The 26896-nt window shown below is 37.7% G+C and overlaps 1 protein-coding gene across 3 annotated transcripts in view; it reads right to left on the reverse strand.

The window, feature by feature from the left end:
• Positions 1-5043: 5043 nt before the first annotated feature.
• Positions 5044-26896, reverse strand: part of LOC132828368 (cleavage and polyadenylation specificity factor subunit 6-like) — a 38504-nt gene continuing 16651 nt past the window's right edge. For 2 of the 3 annotated variants that reach the window (XR_009646111.1, XR_009646110.1), the window contains exons 5-11: positions 24822-24923; positions 22459-23023; positions 16902-16999; positions 13539-13677; positions 12695-13264; positions 12377-12443; positions 5044-6578 (exon numbers count right to left, since the gene is read on the reverse strand). Coding sequence is in view for 1 of the 3 variants with exons in the window: in XM_060845406.1 (XP_060701389.1) it covers positions 12697-13264; positions 13539-13677; positions 16902-16999; positions 22459-23023; positions 24822-24923 (1472 nt within the window). In the remaining 2 variants the exon portion in view is untranslated. Of the gene's footprint in view, positions 6579-12376; positions 12444-12475; positions 13265-13538; positions 13678-16901; positions 17000-22458; positions 23024-24821; positions 24924-26896 lie in introns of those variants that run through there. The other variant, XM_060845406.1, reaches the window with a different exon arrangement.

The raw sequence follows: 26896 nt of genomic DNA on the forward strand, positions 1-26896 counted from the left end.
CCCCTCCCCTAATCTGCTCAAGTCCTTCTGCACCTTCCCCACTTTCTCAATACTACCTGTCCCTCCATAACTCTGTGTCATCTGCAAAGCTAGTAACAACGTATTCACTTCTTTTGTCTAGGTAATTAATATATAATGCAAATAGCTGTGGTCTCAACCAAGACCCCTGTGGAATTCTACATTCACTGCTGCCATCCTGGAAAGGTCCTTTTATCCATACTCTCTACATTCTGCCAGTCAGCCAATCCTCTATCCAGCTCAGTACCTTGCCTCTAACACCACAGGCTGTTATCTTATTTAGCAGCCTCCTCTGTGGCATCTTGTCAAAGGCCTTCTGGAAATTCAAACATCACACCCATTGCCTCTCGTTTGTCTGAATTGCTCATTACCTCCTCAAAGAACTCTAACAGATTTAGACCATAAGACATAGGAGTGGAGTAAGGCCATTCGGCCCATCGAGTCCACTCCGCCATTCAATCATGGCTGATGGGCATTTCAACTCCACTTACCAGCATTCTCCCCGTAGCCCTTAATTCCTCGAGACATCAAGAATCTATCAATCTCTGCCTTGAAGACATTTAGCGTCCCAGTTTCCACTGCACTCTGCGGCAATGAATTCCACAGGCCCACCACTCTCTGGCTGAAGAAATATCTCCGCATATCTTTTCTGAATTGACCCCCTCTAATTTTAAGGCTGTGTCCACGGGTCCTCGTCTCCTCGCCTAACGGAAAAAATTTCCTAGCGTCCACCCTTCCCAAGCCATGTATTATCTTGGAAGTTTCTATTAAGTCTCCCCTTAATCTTCTAAACTCCAATGAATACAATCCCAGGATCCTCAGCCATTCCTCATATATTAGACCAACCATTCCAGGGATCATCTGTGTGAATCTTCGCTGGGCACGCTCCAGTGCCAGTATGTCCTTCCTGAGGTGTGGGACCAAAACTGGACACAGTACTCCAAATGGGGCCTAACCAGAGCTTTATAAAGTCAAGCATAACCTCCCTTGATGAAGATGTGCTGACTCTGTACTATTATACCATGCAGTTCCAAGTATTCTGCAATCTCATCTTTGACAGTGGACTCTGAAATCTTACCAATAACCAAGGTCTGGGTAACCAATCTATAGTTTCCAGTCTTCTGCCTCCCACCATGCTTAAACAGGGATGTTGCAGTAGCCTTTTCCAGTTCTCTGGGACGATTCCATTGATTCCTGAAAGATCATCACTAATGCCTCTACAATCTCCTCAGCTATCTCCTTCAGAACTTCAGGGTGAGGTCCATCTGATTTATCCACCTTCAGAGCTTGCAGCTTCCCCAGCACCACCTTCTGTGTGATGGCTACTATACTCACCTCTGCCTCCTGATTCTCTTGAAGCACTGGTAAGCTATTGGCATCTTGCATTGAAAGCTGATGCAATGTACCTATTCAATTCCTCCACCATTAATTTTACCCCATTATGACTGCTCTTACTTTCCAGTGGTCCAATGTCTACTTTTGCCTCTCTCTTACCTTTCAGATATCTAAAAAGAATATTCTATTACTAACCAGCTTGCCCTCATGTTTCATTTTTTCTACACCTATCAATTGTTCTCTGCTGGTTTTTAGAGCCTTCCCATTAATCTTCACTGCATTGTATGCCTTAACACTATATCTGATTTCCCTTGTCAGCCATGGTTGCTTCATTTCTTCTCTAGCACGCCCCCCACGTCTCCATCTCTGGGATGAATCTCTGCTGTGCCTCCCAAATTACTCTCAGAAACTTCTACCAGTGCTGCTCCACTGTCTTTCTTGCTTGAATACCCTTCCACTCAACTCTAGTCATTTCCTCCCTCACGTCTCTATAGTTACCTTTACTCTATTATAACACTATTACATCGGATACTAGCTTCTCCCTCTCAAACCACAATGGGATCCACCAGCTCCAATATCATGCAGTTATATCGCCTGACTGGGCATGTCTATTTGAATTACTTAGCTTTTGATTTTGTTTTGGAACTTGTCATAGTTTGTAGCATGTAAATATTTTCCCTATTACCTTCAAACTAAAAGTAACCCATAGAAGTCAAGTAGACCAAAGATATATAGTTTAGATGGATTGGCTATGCTAAATTGTCCTGCAGTATCCAGGGACATGCAGACTAGCTGGATTAGCCATGGTTCATCCAGGTTTACAGGGATGTGGTGGGTCTGGTGGGATGCTCTTCAGAGGTTTAATGCAGATTCTATGGGGCAAATGGCCTTTTTTTGCACTGTAGGGATTCTGTAAAATTAGTAGATATGCCCAACCGATGGACTTACAATATACCTATGAGGTGACCTTTTCCGTGCCCCAATTTGTCTCAGGCTGTATCTCACTCTGGATGTGATCTCTCCTTCCTACGATGAAAGGTTTACAGATTGTGCACTTTCAACAGGTCCTCTCTCTTGCCTGGACGTGTGCAATTCCAATACTTTTATTTAGAGCACATTACACTATCTTGAACAACAGTTCTGAAAAGCTGCTCACCGTCAGGACACACAGATGGGCAATAAATAGCGGCCTTGTCAACAACACCATGTCCAAATGAAAAATATTACTTCTGGAACTCTCTAAAATTTCATCAGTTACAGATGAAAGGCTTAACAGACAATCAATTTTTCAATGTATAATTTCAGTTACATCACACTGCAAATTTTTGCTATAAGTTCTGTGTTATGATTGAGCCCTCCACAATCACCTGATGAAGGGGCGTCGCTCCGAAAGCTAGTGTGCTTCCAATTAAACATGTTGGACTATAACCTGGTGTTGTATGATTTTTAACTTTGTACACCCCAGTCCAACACCAGCATCTCCATCATTATTTCCAATGTGACGTTTTAGAAACATTATGAAAATTGCTTTAAATTAAAATACATATGCTTAAGTAAAAACACATTGAATGTCTATCTCATGAGATACTTAAGTTCTACAAACCAACAATGTTCATTATTTAAGGATTTAGTGCATATGTTGTACATACTATACAAGTAGAAGTTGGATTATAAATGACCAAGATAACACACAGTAAACAGGCAAGTTTAATTAAACATAGGAAATTGGTTTGAAGTTCAAGCTGAATAAACAGTGTTTATTTGCATCAAGAAGTATGTTTACTTTACCACTCGTCATAAGTGAAAGTAGCAAATCCGTTCAAAAATTTAATTTAGAAATACTGAGATAGCAAAGCTTTATTAGATCAGTCTATTATGAAAACCTTATTCATCGCAAACTTGGCAACAAATTTATTAAAGTATTTGCATATAACAAAATTCAATGCAGATCGATACAACATTTCTACAAGTGGACCTGAATGTATAACAAACTTGATATCTTCAGTGCTTGTATATAAGTTGCATGTCTAGTAATGCCATCTTTTACTGCTTTTGTAAACACAGATAGATGCAGAGTTTAGTAACACAAAAATAAACACATTTAGATGACACTTCACATTCTTGGGATATTCAAAACCAATAAAAGACTTTTGAATTACAATCACAGTTGTTCTGCACAATACTCAATTTGAACCAGCAATGTTTGCCACACATGAAATCAATGAATGGTCCACTTGTTCTTTGAACACTAAGGAGGAGCTTTTACATTACCTCAACAAGCAAAGTCTCTTATCCAAAATACGATATTTATCAAAAGGATCAGCCTAACTGATTTATTTGGATTGCAGTACAAGTCTTAAAGATGATATTTTGATTCAGGAATATGAGTACTGCAAATTCAATACAAAACTTGCATTTTCCAAATTGAAAGGTGAAATTTTGTCTACAAACATCTTTTTAGCAGAAGCACTCATTTTTATGGAGGCAAGGTACCAAATAATGTCTATTAATAAGATCTGAACATTGATTACGTTCTCCTGATAACATTAATCAGTAATTTTATTACACAAATGACTTTCCAACTTAACTATTAACAACTCAGCAAACAACTTGAGCAAAACCTAATCAGTTTAAAAATTCTAAACTCAGATTGTAAAAGGTGAAAAGCATATATCAAGTATTTTTCTTTCTTGTCTGAATAAATTAACTGGTGTTACAAAAGAGACAATGGACTTTGCCTCATTATAATTTAAATAATTTCTTAAATGAATATGGCGATTATAAGCATCATGATTTACTTGATTACCTTGCAGAGATCAAATCCAAGTCACCTTGGCTATATGAATGCTTGGCAGCCAAGTTTCCGAATGCCACTGCAATGATGTACATGGTTTCGGGATTTTCTTGGTATATTGTATTAAATTTTTCAAAACATCCCAAAGTATCAAAACTTAGTATAATACTGTAAAAAGAAACTGGTCAGAATTGTAACAATGAAGTGTTCACCTATTTCTACTTCATAGATGCAGTATGAAAGGTGTCCTTGGTCACTCCCAGTTGCTCCTTAAAGCAGAGGATATAAAACAAGATGAAGAGCAACTGGCATAACATGGTACAGACTGGAGGGGCATAAGGTTGCCACAGGTTTTATCTGAATAGCAGGGAATATGTGTGCTCTTTAATTTAATTGCTTTGCTTTTGATGGAAATTTAAAAATGAGGAAGTTATGTTCTTTCAGTGGAAAAGTGAAAGAAAAACATCAAAAGAGCCATTCCAGGTCTCACCAATGCAGACTTTAAGTCTTCCGCACAGCCAAGCAATATATATGCACATAAAACATGTATAAATAAATTTTCAAAACATACTTGGCAGTGGAATCACTATCATTACCCATAATGGAAGTCACCCCCAATATGTAATAGGAGCTACTTTTTGGAATAATGAGAAGTAAAAAATGAGGTCTGCAGATGCTGGAGATCACAGCTGAAAATGTGTTGCTGGTTAAAGCACAGCAGGTCAGGCAGCATCTCAGGAATAGGGAATTCGACGTTTCGAGCATAAGCCCAATGAGAAGTCCCAGTTTTTACACAATGAAATGCTAATTAAAATTAGAGACAAATTAATTTAAACAAAGTTAATTAGACAAAAAGGAAACATCTCACACAAAGCCAAGCAGGAAAACAATGCAGGCAAGGATAGGGGTAATGGAGATCTTATTGTATACAAACCTGTGAAACTGAACAGAAGTTGTGAACTGAACAAAAGAAATCATTAAAACGCTTGGAAAATGGAATGATTAATCAACATCTCCAATATTTCATAAAGGTTATATCCATTAAGTATTGGATTATAGTATCTTAGTTTTACTGACTTTAGGAAATCAATTCATGCTCAGGGGCTTAGTACAATTAAGCAACAGGAGACTGATCTATTCCGAAGTTTTACCATTTACAAAACTATACGGATATGACTAGATTGGTAGCCCTCTACATGACCAAGCCTGAAGCAACTCAAATGCTGGAGCATTAACAGCTTGCTCCATCTACTCTAAAAATACAAGACTCAATGTAGGCAAACCACAGTAAGAGTACCAGATATTACATATTGGCTGTCATCTGTCCAGACTTCCTATCACTAACATGAAAAGAATAAATGAAAAAGGTTCCACGTTACAAGCCAAAGGGGGGATAGCTGTTGTCTGAACACATGGTGTAGTCAATGATTTTATATAATAAGCTCTCCTTCCACCTTCCCTATTTTGCTTTGAGTTTTTTTTTCTCTTTCATTTTTCTCCTATTCCTTTCCTGGCCATTCATGCCCCTCCAGACAACTTTTTTTTTTGTTTCTTTACCTTTTCCTTTGTCTTGGTACCATTAAATCCTCTTTTCATTTAAGTTCTTCTTCCCTCCATCCAGCCACAGACCTTTCTTGTTATTCTTAATACCTTTCATTTGCCCAAAGTCTCCATTCCTAATTTTTCCCAATTCTAACGCAAGGTCACAAACTATATATTTTTTTTTTTAATTGCCTCGGGTATTCTGAGGTCCACTGAGCATTTTCATCTTTCCCTCTTCTCTCATAATTCCAGATCTCCAGTGCTTACAGTGTTTAATATTTGTGTGCCAATGCTATTGCCAGTGCCAACAGATCAAAAATCAATATAGCCATTGAATGCATTGGAAAAGAATTCTAATCATGTGGCCATGAAAAGTTAAATTGTCTTTTATTTGACACCTGAGAAGTTTCATAATTTTTGAAATATATAAACACTTTTCTAAACTTTGCATACACATAACTGGTGTAGGACAAATACATTAGATGCAACATGCTGTAGCTTACATCAACCTCTGTTATTAATCCTGGTTTTGAAGCCAAATTACTTCATCCATTTCTGAAGCAACTTTATGTAGTTGTTTATTTTATATAATTTCAAGGTAATATCAATTTCAAGGTAATCTACAAGCAAAGACATTGAAATACAGGATCCTGAACGTATATCTACTTTCAAGCAATTGTGTTCTGTGCAAGACAAGACAAAATTACATTACTAAAAATACTGTAGTCCTAACATTATCAGTTTTCTTAATGAAATAAACGCAAGGAAACAGTATAAATGTGACATGACAATAAGGTGGGGAACATAAAAGGTCTAGGTGCAAGTACTGACCAATGACTTTTGTTGTCCGTGGGAAGGTGGTAAACTTGGATAGATTACTTGTGAGAACCTATTTGGAAGAATGTAGTTTTAGTCACAGTATTTTCAAAAGAATATTTATGCAACAGAATGTTCAAAGAATGGTTTAGATGTAGTAGTCTATTGGATCCAAAGCTGAATCAAGAACAAAAGAAGATCATAGATCTGAAATGACAAAACATCAAAGTGAAGCTACAGAAAATAATTAAACCTTTTCCTGGAGAGATTCTCTGCAGAATCTACTCCAATTCAGTCAATTAATTTAAAGACCTCGTTAAATGTCTGATTGGAAATGATGTTGGGATAATGAGGATGACTATCAGACTTTGTCTTGTGTAGGTCTGTACAGTCAGTTACAGCACAATATACAATAGTTCCAGTCTTACTACGGTGGGAAGGAATATCGTGTGTAGATCAAGCTAGTCAGAATGGAGTGACGTGCACTTTCATTTTCTAAAATCTTGCTTGACAACATTTGAATGTCAATTAGCACTTATGCAGAATGTTCCATGAAAGTTTAAATTAGGAGACTAAAATGCATCGTATGTCAACTGTGTCCAAGGGGTTGGTCTGCAAAGCAAATTAACTTGCTGGCACAAATTAACTTGCATATTCTGACTAGCAATGGTATACACATGATATTCCTTTCCACTGTAGTAAGACAGGAGCTACTGAATATTGTGCGGAAACGGATTGTACAGATCTACACAAGACGAAGTCTGACAGTCATCCTCATTACCCCAACATCATTTCCAATCAGACATTTAACCAGCTCCTTAATTAACTTATATATTCTTCAGCATAAAATGTAAAATGTTACAGAAGATTGGCTCAATCTGATAAGGCATTACACCTAAAAACATTAAACCAGACACATGGGAAGATTTTCAATTACATCAAAGATCAGCTAACACACAAGATTGCATTTGTAATGCTAACTCTGGTTTAGAAACAATGACAGAAGTTTAAATTAGCACGACTGGATAAACATGCAGAGGCACTGTGCTTTAAATCCCATTGCATCTCAGCTCATGCTTCAGGATTTCCATGTAGATTACTCAGAAGCATACCAATAAGAGATGAAGTGTTATCAAATCCAGGTCTAAAGACATACTGGACTTGCTCAGTAACATTAAGCAGTTTCAGTAGAAAACACAGAAAACTATTTAAAAGAACATTCATCTGTAGTTATCAGTTGATAGAAATTTTCCTAAAATTGATTCATCTTGAGAAACCCAAGTAAATACAGCGATATTGGTATATTTATCAAGATTTCCTTCATCAGTTACACCAGAGAGGATTTTGACCACAGAAATCACACCAGCTATTCACCTGTGTACGGAGGAAGAGCAATACTATAGAAATGAACAGAAGACCATGCTCACAAGTATCCTTACAAAACATAGAAGGTATACAGATGTGGAGTTTATGATTACTTTCAAGATACAGGATCTAAAGGCAGGCAATCACAGACCTATGTAGCCTACTACAATGAATCTTTAACTAACTCTGTGGCAGTGGAAATGGTAATCAAGACCCACATTTCATTTTTAGCTGTTTTGAACTCTGTCCAGACTTCAACTAGCGATACATCTCATATCAGCTCATCAAATCATAACCTGTGCATGCAATGGGTTATGGACACTTGTTTTCACAACGCCACCTTCCAAGCAAATGATTGCATCAGGTTCTATATGGACCCTTCCGCTCAACTGGGAAAAACGCTGATACTTGCAGCCATTTTGGTGTTCCACATACAGGCTGCCATTGATTGGGCACCAGCATGTGGCTTGGGTTGGCCAAAGAATTATGCAGATACCTCCACGTCCCTGGTTGTTGCTATGATGCATCTGCACAGCAGTTCTCATCGTTTGACAAACAGGAGATGATAATCATTAGAGATCATAACATTATATCTATACAAATGATTCAAGGCATTTTGGTGGAGCCCTAGCTCCCTGGCTGCACAGAAAGTTCTAGTGGCAAAGATATCATAATACAGCAGATAATTAGTGCCCAAAAACTATACTGCTTTATGGTGACAATACATTCAAGGTAAAGTGACAAGACAAAATGACACACAAACTGTTTACGAACACTTTCATATTTTCAGGCACACAGCTCCAACTGAGGCGAAACACCCAATACCATTACAATTATTGATGTGGAGCAAGCAGTTGCCTTTCACGTTCCAGAAAAGATATACATCTAATGGTCGGTTTTGTCTTGCACTGATTAGGACAAATGTGACACTGCATGAGAACTGTTGGGGTCATTTGAAATTTGGTATTCTTGTATTTGTCCTCATGAATGCAAAACAACACAGACCTTCTCCTTTCAGCAATATATAAGCCATAACACAACTGTTATAGCTTCTGATATTTTTTCATTAGCATAAGAGTGATGCAGGCTGCTGTTTGTGCCCATGTGCAATTACAATGAGGAAAGATGGTGCAATGGCTAGTTGTGATTGGATGAGAAACACAAAATTGAGGAAGAGAATGACCTGAAATATGGCAGGGGTGCAAAATGTAGTGTGGCAATGCCTAAAGCAGAATGATCAAGGCAGGAAGTTCAGTATTACTTATCCTGTTCTAGACTAGTTATTCTGCATCTCCTCCAAGTTCTTCAAATGACAGCTGAGGCCCTTATTACTCCAGACTTTTTGCTTGCATTTAGGAACACTGATTATCAAGAAGTGGAGGACCTGCCTGCTCCATTAACACTGTGCAGCTGAACCTACAGGCTCACACCTTTGATATCTTATGAATTAATCTCTGTATCAGACACAACTGGATCAGTGAAACTTCACCTCTCAGGTAGAAACTCTGCCCCTCAAGGAACATGGCTGCCAATTCATTAGATATAAACCAAGCCGTAGCTTCAAAATTCACTCTCAATCACACAGCTGGCCTCATCACCTCTCTTACTAGTCAGCCTGAGTCAGAACTATCCAACTTACTTTAGCAATGCTCCCTTAAGCTCTATTTTCAGATTGTCATGTGGATTCTGAAGGTAACTACACTAGATTTTTAAAAAACGGGGACTGCAATTTGATGGCAATGCACTTGACAACTATGCAACATTATAAAAATCCAAAAGTCTTCCTTCCACACTACTATCAACCTGATGCAAAAGGAAACAAAACCAAAGAAAGAACTGAAGTTTGCTTAGTTCTTCCAAACTTTAATCACAATTATGAAAAGTTTTTGTCATGTAGATGTGGGGTATGCAACTGTTCCCACTACTAGTTGCGTGGATGTGATGGGTGGCTAATTAAATATAAGCCCATGTATATTCTGCAATTTGAAGTGCAACAACCAAAGTTACTTTTAATGACTGTCACCATAGTAGCAGTGAGGAAAGGACATGTTCCTGTTCAACCCTGCCAACACCTTAAAGGTAAAATCAACACAATGCTGCTAAAATGAAACAAGTTCAACAATTCACCTGTTGCTTGAACCTGAAACCAGCCTCAGATATTGCAGAGCTTTCAGTTGAGATTTTGCTAATACCTTCATTCATTAAATATGCTGCCAAATTAATTTAGTGGAGAATATTTCTTAGTACACAAAAATCAAATCTAATTTTCATTCGTATATCTTAACTGGTCATCAACATGTCTGGTGCACTTTGTCAGTTAGTCTTCAGACCATTTCACAAAACACCTGACAGACAGTTAAGTAATTGACAAGTGAACACAAAAGCTTAAAAAGATTGCTCACAGCCAATGCATTTCATCTTGGTGGTTAGTATTTTAAAATATTAAAATTAATCCTTACTGAATCTTTTACAAGTTATAGACATATTATTTTCCATAAATCATAAAGTTGATTCAGTCATTTTACTAACATGCAATAAAAAAGTACTGCAGATGTAAAAAATCATACATAAATAAGAATTCAAACAATAAAGCACAACGGTTCTGCTAACAATATAGCAAGTTAAGAGAAATTAGACTATCCTAAGATGTCTTCATAAGATTCTAAATTCCATAAGGCATTGGATGATTTGTTTCATTTAAGTGTGAAGAAATTACCAACAATAAACAATAGTGATTAGTGCTGCATCAATAGAATATGGTACATTTGCAAACAGTGCAGTTAAAAGGTTAACAGTTTAACACACAGTTGGTCCAGAGGGGGGAAATTCTAGTGTCACAGGCAATTTTTACCATTACTGCACTTTACATCGACCTAGCACTTTCCCTACAGCTACTTTGTGCTTTTAAAAGTCTGGTTTGTCTGGAATGAAAGGTTAATACTCTTCATTATTTTAAGAGGCGTGGTCAATTTCTTGAATTTGTCATCTTAAAAGTCAAACATATAGAACATAAATGACACTCTATGTATGCTGTTACAGAAACATTCATTAATCCAGCAAGTCTGAATCATCACTGTTATGTGAATAAAGAACAATATGATATAGAGTTAATCGTTTCAATTACAAATGTTTGGAGGTCAGTCTCATCTTCCACATATCCACAAGGTAAGAACTTCCAACAACAATTCATCAAAAGTCAATGTCAAACAGGAAGAATATTAGCTAGCATACACAAAGATATAGTGTGTGTGCGAACTCTAGGGAAGTCTCAAGCAAGGTATCTCAGATATTTGAGAAGATTAAGAAGTAACATAGTAAACTGATTCAAAATTAATTAGAAGGAAATAAACAGGAGGGAGGAGTTAAGGGAAGGATTCCAGAGAGGTTGAAAATCTGTCCTGATGTCCCACAATGCAGAGTTTGAGAGACACTTCTATTCACAGTGTATATCAATGACTTGTATATGAACTTAGGGAGGGAGATGACAATTTGAAAGTATCAATATAGATGACTGATTTAAATCCTTAAAAAGCTATAAGGAATACTGAGAAGATAGGGAGCTCACAAGCATAGGTCAAAATTTAATGTCCATAAGTTTATGGTTATATATTTTCGTACAAAAATAAAGGAATTACGTTCTATACAGAGTTGGTTGGATGTTGCTGAAGGGCAACTTAAGAGTGCACACAATTAAAGGACATTTAAGGCATCCTCTATAGCTGTTACGGTAGTAAGCAATATTATTGGAATTCTGCAATATTAGAAAAAAGTATAGCATATATAAGCCAAATAGTAAGGATAGTCTATGCAAAATCTTAATAAAAGTTCAAATAGAACATGAAATTTGGGTTGCATATAATTACAAGGATATAAAGCAGATTCAATAGTACGTTGCTTTGTAAGAGGAAATCAACACAGCATTTTTCATCAGAATGTAATAGATTTTAGAATGATTTAAAATTATGTTAGAACAATGGAAGTACTCTGTATCTTAATATTAAAGTGACCCAGGCCTAGGGTCCATAGACAGAAAATTAAATACACGATATTAGTGCTCAGAGCAATGAAAGCTCTTGAGAGAACTAATGCTGTGGAATTCAAAGTTAGAATAAACAATCAAGGCAGAAACTATGCAAATATTTAAGATTAGAACTGATGGGTAAAGGAAAAGGAAAAGGAAAATGGAAACAGGCAAATAGATATGATTGGGACTAAAAAGTATGGAATGTAACCACTTAGATGGTTTCAGCAGGATAAGTTGTTTGTTAGTTGTAACTTCCACATATTGCTATGTATTAAATGACCTCTATTACCATTTACTCTGAAAGAGGAAAAAAAAAGAGCCATTGCTACTAATTCCATGTCTCCAAGGATTCAGTTTGCACTTTCCCCTCTCAAAAGAAAATACCAGACTACAAACTTTATAATAACAGGAATGCCATCATGTGACAAAATTCTAAAGTGGAATTCAGCACTTAAGTGATGTAATTTAATGGGATCCCCTACCTTGTTGGTTGAGATTCTGTACATAAGTCACCAGCCTCTTAAAAATATGGCAAGAATGACATAAAACCTGAATAAAAGGACAGACAAATTGAAAATGTGATGGCTAACAATTTATCAACAGCTTACAACCCACTTTTAAACATTAACATTATTTGCTTTGGCTACACACCTATACAGAGTATGCAAAAGTAGATTTTGTTGGAATTTGTATGGAAGGTTAAGAGTTCACTTCGTCACTTTGGATTACTTACAAGATATTCAATGTTTTACTATACATAAGTTTTAAATCCAAATAAAGACAATAAAATCAACACATACCATCAAAATTGGTATTCTCTGTCCCTTTTCTGATTTATTTTACAATACGTTCCGTCACTGTAATAGTGTCCTTTTTCACTCTTTTCATAGTAACCATGCCGAGGATCACTATCCCGAAAGTGACACCTTTTGGAGAAATAATGTCTTTCACAATCAGAGCTGTCCCTGTCATGGTCAAACCTGTCTTTTTTGTGGCCACGGCTGTCCCGATCATGGCCACGGCCGTCCCGATCACGGTCACGGTCACGGCTGTCCCGATCACGGTCACGGCTGTCCCGATCACGGCCATAGCTGTCCCGATCACGGCCATAGCTGTCCCGATCACGGCCATAGTTGTCCCGATCACGGCCTCGGCTGTCCCGATCAGAGCCATAGCTGTCCCAATGTTGATGAACTGAAGGTGAATTTCCATAGTAACTTCTTTCATAACTCCGTTGTCTTTTGCGATCATAATCCATTCTTTTCTCTTGATAACTATCACAGGAACCTGGACTTCTGGACCGATCTCGCAGATATCCACTTGTCTCTCTAGATCTTTGATTTTTTCTTTGTCCAGTGTATTCATGCTCCCTTTTTAGAAGAAATAAAATGCAAACATTGTACTCTGAGCCATTTACTACAAAAATGTACCCAAATTTTCTTGCATGCTTTTGTGGCTTTCTGGATCTTAGAATTTATTAACTAGTCTTATGTCTCTTATTAGTTACCATGTAAACTATCGTAACACAAGTTCATGGATACCAAAACTGGATACTTCAAATGCTAAAACAATCTTATTGCTATATATATTTTGATTGAATTTGTAAACGAGTTGTTATATATTCTCTAAATAAGAGAAAGTTACCGTAATCCTGAGCTGCTTGGGCTGGCCTCTCTCTCATGAAGTTGATTTGGAGGACAGTTTACTGAATCCCTGAAGCTGTCTGGTGCAATTGCTTTGGACTTTTTAACAAAAGAAACAAGCTGCAGCAGATTCCCATAATCTATTAAAGAGTCATCCAAGACACAGTTAGGCAAGAAAACCTTTTCAATATTTATTTTTCTTTATTCTTTAAACAAATAAGTTTACTTTTGCTTCTACATTAAAAAGAGATACCTGAATGCACTGTGATTTTACTTCAATTTTTCTTGCATATATGACCACAGATATTGGACAGACCTAGCAATTTAACTGTGAACAAAAATCAACTTGACCCTCATTACTGGTGAACCTAGACTTTTTAACATCTGAAGCCTACATAACAAGTGAATCCACGTCAAAAAGTGACATATTGGCTGTCATAAGACCATAAGACATAGGAGGGGAAGTAAGGCCATTCAGCCCATCAAGTCCACTCCGCCATTCAATCATGGCTGATGGGCAATGCAACTCCACTTACCAGCATTCTCTCCGTAGCCCTTAATTCCTCGAGACATCAAGAATCTATCAATCTCTGCCTTGAAGACATTTAGCGTCCCGGCCTCCACTGCACTCTGAGGCAATGAATTCCACAGGCCCAACACTCTCCGGCTGAAGAAATGTCTCCGCATTTCTGTTCTGAATTTACCCCCTCTAATTCTAAGGCTGTGTCTATGGGTCCTCGTCTCCTCGCCTAACGGAAACAATTTCCTAGCGCCCACCCTTTCCAAGCCATGTATTATCTTCTAAGTTTTTATTAAATCTCCTCTTAATCTTCTAAACTCCAATGAATACAATCCCAGGATCCCCAGCCATTCCTTGAATGCTAGACCAACTATTCCAGGGATCATCCATGATAATCATCGCTGGACACGCTCCAGTGCCAGTATGTCCTTCCTGAGGTGTGGGGACCAAAACTGGACACAATCCAAATGAGGCCTAACCAGAGCTTTATAAAGTCTCAGTAGCACAACGGTGCTTTTATATTCCAACCCTCTTAAGATAAATGACAACGTTTCGCTTTCTTAATCACGGACTCAACCTGCATGTTTACCTTTAGAGAATCCTCGACTAGCACTCTCAGATCCCTTTGTACTTTGGCTTTATGAATTTTCTCACCGTTTAGAAAGTAGTCTATGCTTTTATTCTTTTTTTCAAAGTGCAAGACGTCGCATTTGCTCACATTGAATTCCATCAGCCATTTCCTGGACCACTCTCCCAAAGTGTCTGGATCCTTCTGCAGCCTCCCCACTTCCTCAGTACTAACTGCCTGTCCACCTAACTTCGTATCATCAGCAAACTTCGCTAGAATGCCCCCAGTCCCTTCATCCAGATCATTAATATATAACGTGAACAGCTCCGGCCCCAACACTGAACCCTGCAGGACACCGCTTGTCACCGGCTGCCATTCCGAAAAAGAACCTTTTATCCCAACTCTCTGCCTTCTGTCAGACAACCAATCCTCAATCCATACCTGCAGCTCACCTCGAACACCATGGGCCCTCACCTTGCTCAGCAGCCTCCTGTGTGGCATCTTATCAAAGGCCTTTTGGAAGTCTAGATAGACCACATCCACTGGGTTTCCCTGGTCTAACCTACTTGTCACCTCTTCAAAGAATTCCAACAGGTTTGTCAGGCACGACCTCCCCTTACTAAATCCATGTTGATTTGTTCTAATCAGACTCTGCACTTCCAAGAATTTAGAAACCTCATCCTTAATGATGGATTCTAGAATTTTACCAACAACCGAGATTAGGCTAATTGGTCTATAATTTTCCAACTTTTGTCTTGATCCTTTCTTGAACAAGGGGGTTACAACAGCGATCTTCCAATCATCCGGGACTTTCCATGACTCCAGTGACTTTTGAAAGATCTCAATCAATGCCTCCGCTGTTTCCTCAGCCACCTCTCTCAGAACTCTAGGATGTATCCCATCGGGGCCAGGAGATTTATCAATTTTAAGACCTTTTTAGCTTTTCTAGCACTTTCTCTTTTGTCATGCAGTTTACAGCAAGGTAAATTAAAACTGCAAAAGAATGCAATTCCTTTTTTCCCCCAAAGTAACTGTGCTATGCTTAACTTAAGCTGTAAGATAATTCAGAATGTGCTCATTTCACTAGAAAAAGAAGTCTTGCTTCTTTCCAGTCTGCAGTAACACTATTAGTGTAATAGGGCTGCTCAAAATGTACTTATTTGCTGTAATCCATAACTGCACAAGGTTAAGATGTACACCACCGTTTTTTGTTTCATTGTGGCTATCCCATTTATTCATTTTCTTCATCATCCCTTTCACCAGCCAACCATGCCAAATGGTTTAAAGTACCCCAGTGCCCAACCCCTGGGACCAGAACTCCCACCTTCTTCAAATTTATTTCTCTGTTTATCGGCTGTGGTCTGATTCATGGCAGCGCAGTTGCCTCTGAATCACAAGGTTGAGAGTTCAAGTTCCATTCAAAGAATTTGGGACAGAAGTCTAGGCCGACACTCCAGTGCAGTGCTGAGGGAGCACCCATTGTCAGGGGTGTCATTTTATGGATGAGACATTCCACTGAGGCACAATCAACATTCGTGGATAGATTTAAAAGATCAACTAGCACTATTTTAAAGAGCAAGGAACCTCACAAAATTGCAGATCACTTCGTCACCATCCTGTTGCTGTTTGAGAGAGTTTGGTGAGCTGCAAATCCTATGTTACAACAGTGACTACATCTTGGAAGTAATTAATTGGTTCTTAAGCACTTTGAAGAGTCCAGTAGTTGTGAACGTGCACGCCTGACTGCTTTTTTTGCCTAACCCTCCATCTTGTACCCATTGAGCTCTTGTTGTTGACAAGACACAATTCTTTCTCCTTCAGTCCAATTCCATCTAAACTGATGACCCAATAATATTCCCTTTTGGTCTCAACATTATTTGATCATGAACCATCCTCACACTTCATGTTATCACTGCCCCCAGGGGTTCATTCACCTTAAGCTTCCTAATCAAGGCTGTGTCATCACTCATCCTGAATGCCTGGTTACCCTCTTTGAATATCTGCACTGATTTCTCATTCTACTTGGCACCTTTCCCTTCTCAATAACAGAAGCAATTAAATGATTTTTGGCTCTATCACAAAACCACTTTGGAGAATTACAGAAAAAGTTAAGTGCGAATTATTTTGGAAATAGTAAAAATGAAACTGAACATTCTGCAAGAGCACTTCTACCTTGTTACATAATTCAACTGTAAGAAGCATATTTATTCATATTATTAATTCCAAATGTAATAAAATAGCAAGGTTAACATTGACCTACGTGACCCAACACTTACCATTGTTTCCATCATCATTGGTTGAAAACGTTCCTTTGCTATCAAGTTCTTTAATAGGCTCCTCTATGCTTTGCAATGTCTCTTGAACACCTGTTTCCCTTCAAAAGAGTTAGTTGTGAAGTAAAAGCATTCATTAAATTTGCAGTGAATGATGCAAAAAGTAAATGTCCACATTAATGCCAATTGCTTAGTTAGAAAATGAAATTGTGTAAGTGTATAGGGCCGATAAATAAGGATAATTTCAAGTGCAAACACAGATAGCCATGGAGGAATATGATACTATGGAAATAATGGAGACCTTACTCAACAAAAGGGCAGGACAAATATAATTATTCGTGGACACAAGGTATATAGAATAAATAGCAAAGAGGGGCAGCAGTATTTATTAAGAAAAATAGTAGTGCTCTGAAGGGTTGCCCTGAAACTATCAAGGATAGAACCCATCTGGATCAGAGAATTACCAAAATGTAGGAAGCCATTCTGCCATTTGCTCCTGCACCCTCTTTAGAATTGTTACCTTAATTTGAATTGTCCTGCCATATACTTCCTTCCAAAATGAATCATATCGCATATCCTCACATAGAGTTTCACGTGATACTTGTCAATCTATTCCACTGACTTGTCTATGTCCTTTTGAAGTTCTATATTATGATCCTCACACTTTCAATGATTCCAAGTTTAAAATTATGCCCTATACACCAAGGTCCAAGTCATTAAGTCGGAGTACTGCTGAAAAGATATAAATTATGTCAAAGTTTTTTGACTCTCACTCATCAGGACAATTTGCAATATGCAAGTAAATGAAAACCAACATTTATACTGTATGAGTGCTGGCTGGTTAGTAAGAAAACTCTGACTAAGAAGTATCGCCATGGAAAATGCACCAATTAATGATAACTGACAGTTACAATTCCAAAATTTGTTTAAATTTTTTAAACAAGGTAATTTGAACATATACAAGTTGAAGGATCAACACTTTATTTTCCGCTCAGGTACTTTACCACCTCTCGGACTCAACACTGAGTTCCACAACTTAGGTACCACCTTCCATCCTCTCCTGTGCCCAATTATATCTTGTTAACTTTGCTCTCAACTCAGTTGACTTGTTTCCTCCTTTTCACAACTTAGTTTAAAGCCAATCTCCATCTTGATTACTCCTATACTGCCATTACTGCTCCCTTTTGTCTTTGTTCAGCCAATCTCCCCAGGACCTTACCATTAAGTGTGCAAGTCCTGCCCTGATTGCCTTACCAAATAGCAACACCACATTTATCTAAATTAACTTCCATTTGTCATTCCTTGGCCCAGCTGATCAAGGTCCCAATGCACTCTGAGATAACCATCTTCATTGTCCACTATACCATTCGTTTTGGTATTATCTGCAAACTTACTAACTATTCCTCCTCTATTTACATCCAAATCAGTGTTGATATTAGTGAAAAATCTTTGTGCAGCTTGAACTCGTTGGATTGACTTTTCTTGTCTACAGTACCCTTATTTGAAAAGGTACTTGTCCTAGTTATACAAAACGCCTTATGAATTTTCCCAGCAAGGCTTATAACAGTTTGTGAATGAGCTTGGTTCCTGTGCACTTGCACCCCCTTAAAATATTACAATTTATACCATATTGTTCATTTTTGCTGCTAAAAGCATCACTTCATACTTCGATCATTTGTCATCAAACTTGTATTATTTCAGTTTCATAAGTCCCTCTGAAGTTTGTTACTATCCTGCTCACTACTTAGTGCGTTACCAAAGTTTTGAAATTTTACTCCCAAAATCCCAATGCTATTTGTAACAAAATGAGTACGATTTAATACTGACCGCTGGGTACACACCACAGCCTATGTCCCTTCAGTTAGAAAAATCCATTCGCTATGTCCAATAAGATGGTCATTTAGTGGTGATGTCACTGGGCCAGTAATCCAAAAGCCCAGGATAATGCTGACATTGGTTCAGATCACAACACAACAGGTGAAGGAACTTATATGAATAATTACTTTTAAAGATCTGTAATGTAAACCTAGTCACAGTAATGCCCTAGTTGCAAAAAAAAGTTGCACCACTAAAGCCGTTTAATTCCGCCATCCTGGCGTTAATCCCTACGGTTGATCCCTAAATGTACTCTGAAATGACATATAAGCCATGCAGATCAAAAGTAACTCGAGATGAAAAATAGTACCAATGATGTTTGCATTGCAGGAAAGAAGAAATTATTCTCTGCCTGCAATCTGCATGTTAATAACGTAAGCATTCATCTTGTGCACATTAGGACAATTTGCAAGAAATGTAAAAGGGAAAAATAACATTTTATATTATATCAGAGGAGAGTACTCATTACTAAGTGTGGAAGATACTAGAATTGATCATTAAGGATGTTATAATGAGCATCGCGAAAATCTCTTGGGAAGTGTCTGCATAGTTTTGGGAAAGGGAAACATGGTTAACAACTTATTTGAATTCTGGGAAGGAGCAACATATCTTGTGGATAAAAGGAAGCCTGTGAAGTACTATATTTGGATTTCCAGAAAGCATCTGCTAAGGTTCCTCAGAAAAGGTTATTGTACTAAGTAGAAGCTCATGGTATAAGTTAACTTATAACTACTGGCATAATTAGAAAGTTGAGTATGTATAAATGAGTTTTTTTACAGACGAGCAGGATGTGACAAGTAGGGCCCAGTAAGGATCTGTGCTGGGTCCAAGATTTGAACAATTAACAACGATGACTTAGATGAGGGGATGAGGTGGTGGCTAAATTTACGAATGACGCCAATATTAAAAGGAAAGTATGTTGTGAAGCTGAGAAAGCAAGGATATAGACTGATATATATAAGTTAAATAAACATAGAACAGTACAGCACAGTACAGGTTCTTTGGCCCTCCATGTTGTGCCGACCTTTTATCCTACTCGAAGATCAAACTAACCTACATACCCTACATTTTACTATCATCCATATGTCTATCCAAGAGTCGCTTAAATGTCTCTAACATATCTGACTCTACCACTACTGCTGACAGTACATTCCAAGCACTCACCACACTCTGTGGAAAGAACCTACCTCTGGCATCACCCCTAAACCTTCCTCCAATCACCTTAAAATTATGCCCCCTCCTGATAGCCAAATGAGTTGGCAAAATCTTGGCAGGTGCAGTATGCAGTGGGAAAATGGGAAATTGTTCATTTTGGCAGGAAAAATGTAAAAGCAGAATATTACATAAATGTTACCTCAGCATCTTGTGGACTGTGACGCACCTCAACAATTTTTCACAATCCACATCTGGATCTGGCCAGACTGCAAATCTTAGATTTGATCCATTGCTTTTGAAATCACTTATCCCTATCTATCTCTTTCTACTTCCCGTGTTTGGAATGCAAGTTCTGTATTGCATCTGCACTAGTTTGCAACTTCATTATTTAGGATGCCTGGTGCTCCTCCTGGCATGTGCTCTTGGGATGCTTTGTTAAACCAGGCTTGGTTCCCTGGCTTGATGGCAATGGTAGTTTATGGGTTATGCCAGGCGATAAGGTTGCAGAACATGGCAAAAGTAGTAACTATTTTTTAATATTCATTCATGGTTGTGAGCGATTGCACATCTTTAATTACCCTTGAGAAAGTGATCATGAGCTACCATTCTTAACCACTGTCCTTCATGTGGTGTAGGCATACTATTAGTGCTGTTAAAGACGAGTTCCAGTAATTTTATCCAGTGATAGTGAAGGAACAAACATACAAAATGGGGGAAATAGGCCATTTGGGCCTTTAAACTTGCTTTGCCATTAATAACGTCATGGCTAATCTGAATTCCACTTCCTCATCCAATCCTAATGAGCTGAGATTCCCATGCCTAACAAGAATCTTTCCAGCTCCATTTTATAAATACTCAAAACACCCCAACTCTAATGCCTTCAGAAGCACAGAGTTCCAAACTCACAAAAGCCTCACAGAAAATGCTTCCCATCTTCTGTCACCTCTCAGTTCCATAATATCTGCCCATTGTTTGTAAGGCACAAGTCAGGTGTGTAATGCAAAACTTTCCATTGGCTGAATAAGTGCAGCTCCAACATTTCAGAAGCTCAACAGCATCCAGCATAAAACAGCTCACTTGATTGGAGCTGATCTATCATCATTTCAATCCACCAGTGACAGACCATTAGTGGCTATGTGTACCATCTACAAGATGCAATATTCATCTTTGTTTTCAAGTTCTTACATGGTCTTGATCCATACTCTCCATCAGTCCCCCACAACTCTCTTGAGATATCACAAAAACAAATGATGTGTTCTTGTGTATCCCTGATTTTAATTGCTCCACCACAGGTAGCCATGCCTTCAGGTGCCTTGGCCCCAAATACCTAAATATCCTTCCTTCACTATTCCCTCAATTTCCTCCTTGAAGAAACCTTTCAAAACTGACATCTGACCAAGCTTTTGCATCAGACCCACTATTTCTTTACATGCTTGGTGTCATACTTTGTTTAAAATATCCCAGTGAAGTGGTTTAGCAAGAACATTTCATTACTTTAAATGCACAATATTATTAACTTTGACAAATCACTGACAGTTTTAGCTGAAGACTGGTGTACAAACTCTGGACACTGCACATTTGGGATGATGTCAAGATTAAATAGAGTGCATAAGTCATTTATCAGATGATAACATGGATATGAAGAGATTGGAGAAGTTGGGAATATTTTCTTTAGAGCAAGGACAAACAAAGAAGAATCCAACAATGATAAAAAAAGTTTGTGAAGCATGTAATACAAGTCAAAAGTCTTTGTTCAGTGGGTATGAATCTAGAGATACCCAAAAGAATGGTGAAAAGAGATACCATAGCATTTTTTCAATATATGGTTACTAGAAGAGGAATCGTTTGTGGTGTTATGGGGTCAAAAATAGGGTGTGAGTGTAGGACTAACTTATAGGGCTACTTCATAAAGCTGAAGCAGCATAATAGCCTCTTCATGTGCTGCAAGATTCTATGATTCTCCATCATCCCTATATGTTACAAAGTGTTTCGAGAAGCAACTGCAGGAACATAGTACAAACAGTATGAGGAAGTAGTATTCAACTGAACCTATTCTCAAGCTTTGCTTCAAATGTAGATAACTTCCCAATGTTTATCAGCTACATTTGTGATTACATTCAGCAAATACAAGCACACAAACAAAATTTCAATAAAACAGACCAAACTTCAATATTTTGAAGAGAAAGCTTAGTATTCCTTCTTGTTCTGTAGACTGATCATAATTTGGTATTGCGCACCTTCCAAAGCTCTGGCCTCTCTATTACAATACTATTTCGACTATATTGCAGTTTACTACGGATGCAGCCATTGACTGGCCATTCCATGTTAAAACAAGTAATTTAAGCACTGCACAATTTATAAAAACCTAAATTCGTGCTAACATTTTTCAATGATTGACAGGATAGTAAATTGTTCTTCAGATGCATAGGAATGATGACTGAAAGCAACAATGTTTTCAAGTTTTAGTGAATCTGTAAAAAGAAAAGCTGAATGATGAATAAATTTAACAAATTAGCATTCAAGTTCTCACCTTCCTGATAACTTGTAATCCTTATGATACGTATTATACACAGGTGGAGTCTTATTATTGTCCAAGGTGGAAAGACCCATTATTGTTGGTGTTATGAATGTCGCAGGATTAACACAAGAAGTTTGAGATATCTGACTTAGTCCATGTCCACTAAGAACCGGAATTGGAACGTTCACAGGTGATACTGGCGACGAAGGTAAGCTTTGTAAGAAAAATCTTGGAAATGTACTGAGAAGTGGAGCTGGGATGTTTGTAAGTGGTATTCCCAACGAAGTTAAGTATTTGAAGAAAAACTGGGGAAATGCACCAACAACTGGAGATGGAATATTCGCAGCTGATATGCTCACAGGTGGTACAGCCAAAGAAGTCAAATTTTGTAATAACATATTGTTTGAAAATGGTGTAGAGCCGTGATGGAGTTTAGTTTCAACAACTGAAGTGATTTGTCTGATTTGTGGATGTGGGAACGGTGGAAAGGTTTTGTCCGGGACTACTGGATCCTTTGTCAACGAACGAAGATTTATAAACGTTGAAAACTTCTGCTGGATCTGCCATGGAATTGGGTCTTTGCAAAAGAAATTTAAAAAAAAATGTCTTTTGGTATCTAATTGGAAACATGACCAAATATAACCCTCATTCCATCAGATACAAAGTACTTGCACACTTAAGCAAAAGGACTAAAATATTGCAAAAATTTCATGTAAATGTAGCTCGAAACCAAACATTCAACCTTGTATATGAACTTCGAAGTCGCAGGGTCGACATTCAACTAAATAACTGTAATATCACTGTCATAACTTAAGATTTACATTCATTCAAGATTACCTGACAACGTAGCAAATGTGAAATCACTTAATGATTTGATAAAGAAATGAATTCAGTTACATTTTCATAAAAAGATCACAGGCTAGATCTACTAGCAGCACTTGAGATATCAATGCAGTGTTAGTCAATTATTTTTAGCTTCCTTTCACCCAATTGTGATTAGACATTAACAGCACAATGATATTCCTTCTCAGAGATTGACAGGCTGAAAATAAATTATGAATCGTGTACAGCAATTTCATCCATAGTGGTTACTTTTTCACAAAAGCTATTTTTATGATCTCAGCATTCACACAATTCATAGAAAACAACACCTGCATTTAACCAATTCTTAAATTTAATGCTTTTTTTTAAAGAAAGAGTTCCAAAGTAATCATAAATTTAATGAAAATAGAATATTTTGAATATATTCAATTATTTACTGATACTTCTGAAGGAAACTTTATTTTGGTGAAAGTTGGCCATTTAAGAGTCATATGTATCACAAACATCACCAATGTTCTGCTTATACAATGTTGGTGCAATGCCCTTAGAATAAGCATTAGAAATTGCCAAGTCTATGAAAGCCATTGCTAAATGCATTCGATCAGAATACCACATCGATATTAGGCATTTATTAACAATTTTGTAATGTTTTTTAGAAGAAATGTATAAAATAAACTGTAATATAAAAGTTTGATTATTGGGTCATCGATTCAATATCTTATTACTGATTCCATGTCACTTTATGCTCTAGATTACTACTGTTAATCTTTCCAAAAAAAATCACAAAGCTAAAACATTCGAAAATTATTTGCTACTGCTTGCTTTCACCACTTATTGGGTATTCAGCCAATAAAACATAAGAAATGCAATTTTTCACTTTCTGGGAACAGTGTGCTGATGGTCAGATTTGGACACACAAAGTACTATTCCCAAAATTCAAGAACACAACAGCTGACAATGGAATTGAGTTTCATGTGGGTTGCTATCTGGACATCCTCAGTCGCTCAGCAGCTTTATTCGGGTAGTAACTACACAAAAGCAAAAAAGGGTTCTTGTGATGCAATGGTAACACCCCTGCCTCTGGATCAGAAATTCCAAGTCCAACCTCCTGTAGAGGTGTAATTCAGATGTCTGATCAAGGTGATTAAAGATACCTAAAAACTGAAATAAACCAAGAATAATTTCTGCTCCAAACTTAGCTTATTGATCTTAGCCAAAGCAAAAAGTACTTCAGTACAATTAATTACTGTCAGCATCCAATCAACAAAGGATATAAATGAATCAATGCAACTGCAATGAATCAATTTCCTGCAGCATGTGTGCGCGCATGGCTGCAGAGAGCAGGATTCTGTTTGGCTATGACAACCCCCAGGACTAAAAATAATCTTTGAACATTTTTAGAACCAAATATCAGCAATCAACCAATGCTTCCAGGAGAGTGACTGGTGAGTTGAAACATATGAAAATGTAGGGTGGGGATGTACACACAAGCAGACCAGACACATAAAATAAAGTATGAGAATACAGATAATAAACAAATATATACAGCATACCTGGATATCCTTCTTCCACAGGATCAAATACAAATTGGTTGTCATTTCCATTGCAACCAAAAATATCACAGTGTGCTGAATGCAACTTTGATTTTTCCATTGCTGTAAGATGAAGAATATTGTACAGATGGAACAGACAGCCTGAACAGTAAGAAATACAACCAGCAATCTACAACTAACCCACTTCCTTGCTCTTTCTCTACATAATTGTATCTTCCGCTGCTTCAAGCAATGCCATTATTTCTATTTCTAAGTCAAAAAGAATTGTGTTTCATCAATAGTTCTCAATTCTGAGCATATCTATCAAATTTCCTCACTGTTTTCTAGCAAAGGCAGTTTCAGTTCCTGTTGTCCTTCTTATCGAAAAACTCTCATTCCTGGAATCACCTCAATGAAATGCAGCACCTTCCCTAAGGTTGGTCCTCTTTCCTGAATACAACTTAAACCGAACACAGAATCCTAAATATGTCAGCTGGCTTTGGGTCATTTGTAACATTCTTGCCTCTAATTCAGAAGGTTATGGGATAAGGTTGTGCACAAGTGAAACAGCACATAATATCGGCTGACAATTCAATGTAGCATCCAACTGCAGTACTGCACTGTCGTAGCAGGATCCTTGTATGAGATGTTAAACTAAAGTCCATTTGAAATCTCAGATGGATATTAAAAAAACTCCATGGCACTATTCAAAACAAAAACAGCAAAGCAGCATTCCATGACTATTTATTATCACTCAACAAAATTTGCAAAAAACAAATTGCCTAGTGACGATCTTATTCCTGTTTATAAGTTTAAACAAATTATGGAGTAGAAGCAGGACGACAAGTTGAAACAGTGAGAAACAATTACAGATATTTTTAAAAATAAAGGTTTGAGATTGAGGGAATTTTGAAGGAGTGGGCATGTGTGTCCAGTTTTATGATAAAGTCACTCCCTTTGCCAAACTTCTGCAGTTAATAATCAATATCGTGTAGATAATTTATTGTTTCCATTCTGCCATAGACAACCTTTAGCATATGGTGCTACGATATCATTAAAGATTCAACACTAATGTCATAATTGCACCATTCTCTTCCAGTGAGTTTACATTTCTCAATCCTGCCTAAACCAGAGAGCTCGCTATGGCTATAATATCACACCACTCCATATTTATTAATATCCTCAACTCTCCAATTCTGTTTCTGATGTTTCGTGAAACTTACTAAGCAATGATGATATTTTTGCAATATGAACACTCATTCTTTTTGCAAGTTTTATACCTCTATCTCTTTGTCCAATTCTATTCTCCTCTCGCTCCTTTCTGTTTCTTATCTGTACTATTTTCTCTATTTAACAAAGTATTTTGATTCAACGGATTAATCAATTCCGCTGTTTTACAAACATCCCCGTTCTGAGGAAGGGGCACCAGACCCGAAACGTTAACTCTGATTATTCTACACAGATGCTGCCAGAACCGCTGAGCTTTTCCTGAAACTTCTGTTTTTGTCCCACATTTGAGTCCACTCCTGCTGAAACATTTAAACATCCAACCTCGGTCTTTCTATTGTTGTACTATTTAACCATACCAGTAGATGGCATGGGAAGTGAGCCACAGATTACCTGGAGGTCTCTTACTGCCAACAATCTTTACAGTTGAATATAACCTGAACCAATCTAAGAGTGGATCCTGGAATTGTCCTGTCTATATTACTTCAAATATTCACTCTCTCCACTGTTAGAACACATTAGCTGCTGCATGCACACCTGCAATATGCACTAGAACATAGAACATTACAGCGCAGCACAGGCCCTTCGGCCCTCGATGTTGCACTGACCTGTGGAACCAACTATAGCAGCTTGCTCTCTGCCTTCCAAACTGCAAAATCCATAATTTAGACAAGGCAACAATGACATGTGCAAGCTCTCCTTCCAATGAATATCATCGTGACTCTGACTTCAGTGATTCTATAAAGTGGCTTATCGCAAATGTGTCATGGACAAACAGGGATAAGCAATAAATGCTGGTTTTGCCAATGACAGCTATATCCTATAAACACCCTCAATCACAAAACCTTAAGACTTTTATTTCTGTGCAG

Source organism: Hemiscyllium ocellatum, chromosome 26 (genome assembly GCF_020745735.1).
Source record: "Hemiscyllium ocellatum isolate sHemOce1 chromosome 26, sHemOce1.pat.X.cur, whole genome shotgun sequence".
Taxonomy (NCBI): domain Eukaryota; kingdom Metazoa; phylum Chordata; class Chondrichthyes; order Orectolobiformes; family Hemiscylliidae; genus Hemiscyllium; species Hemiscyllium ocellatum.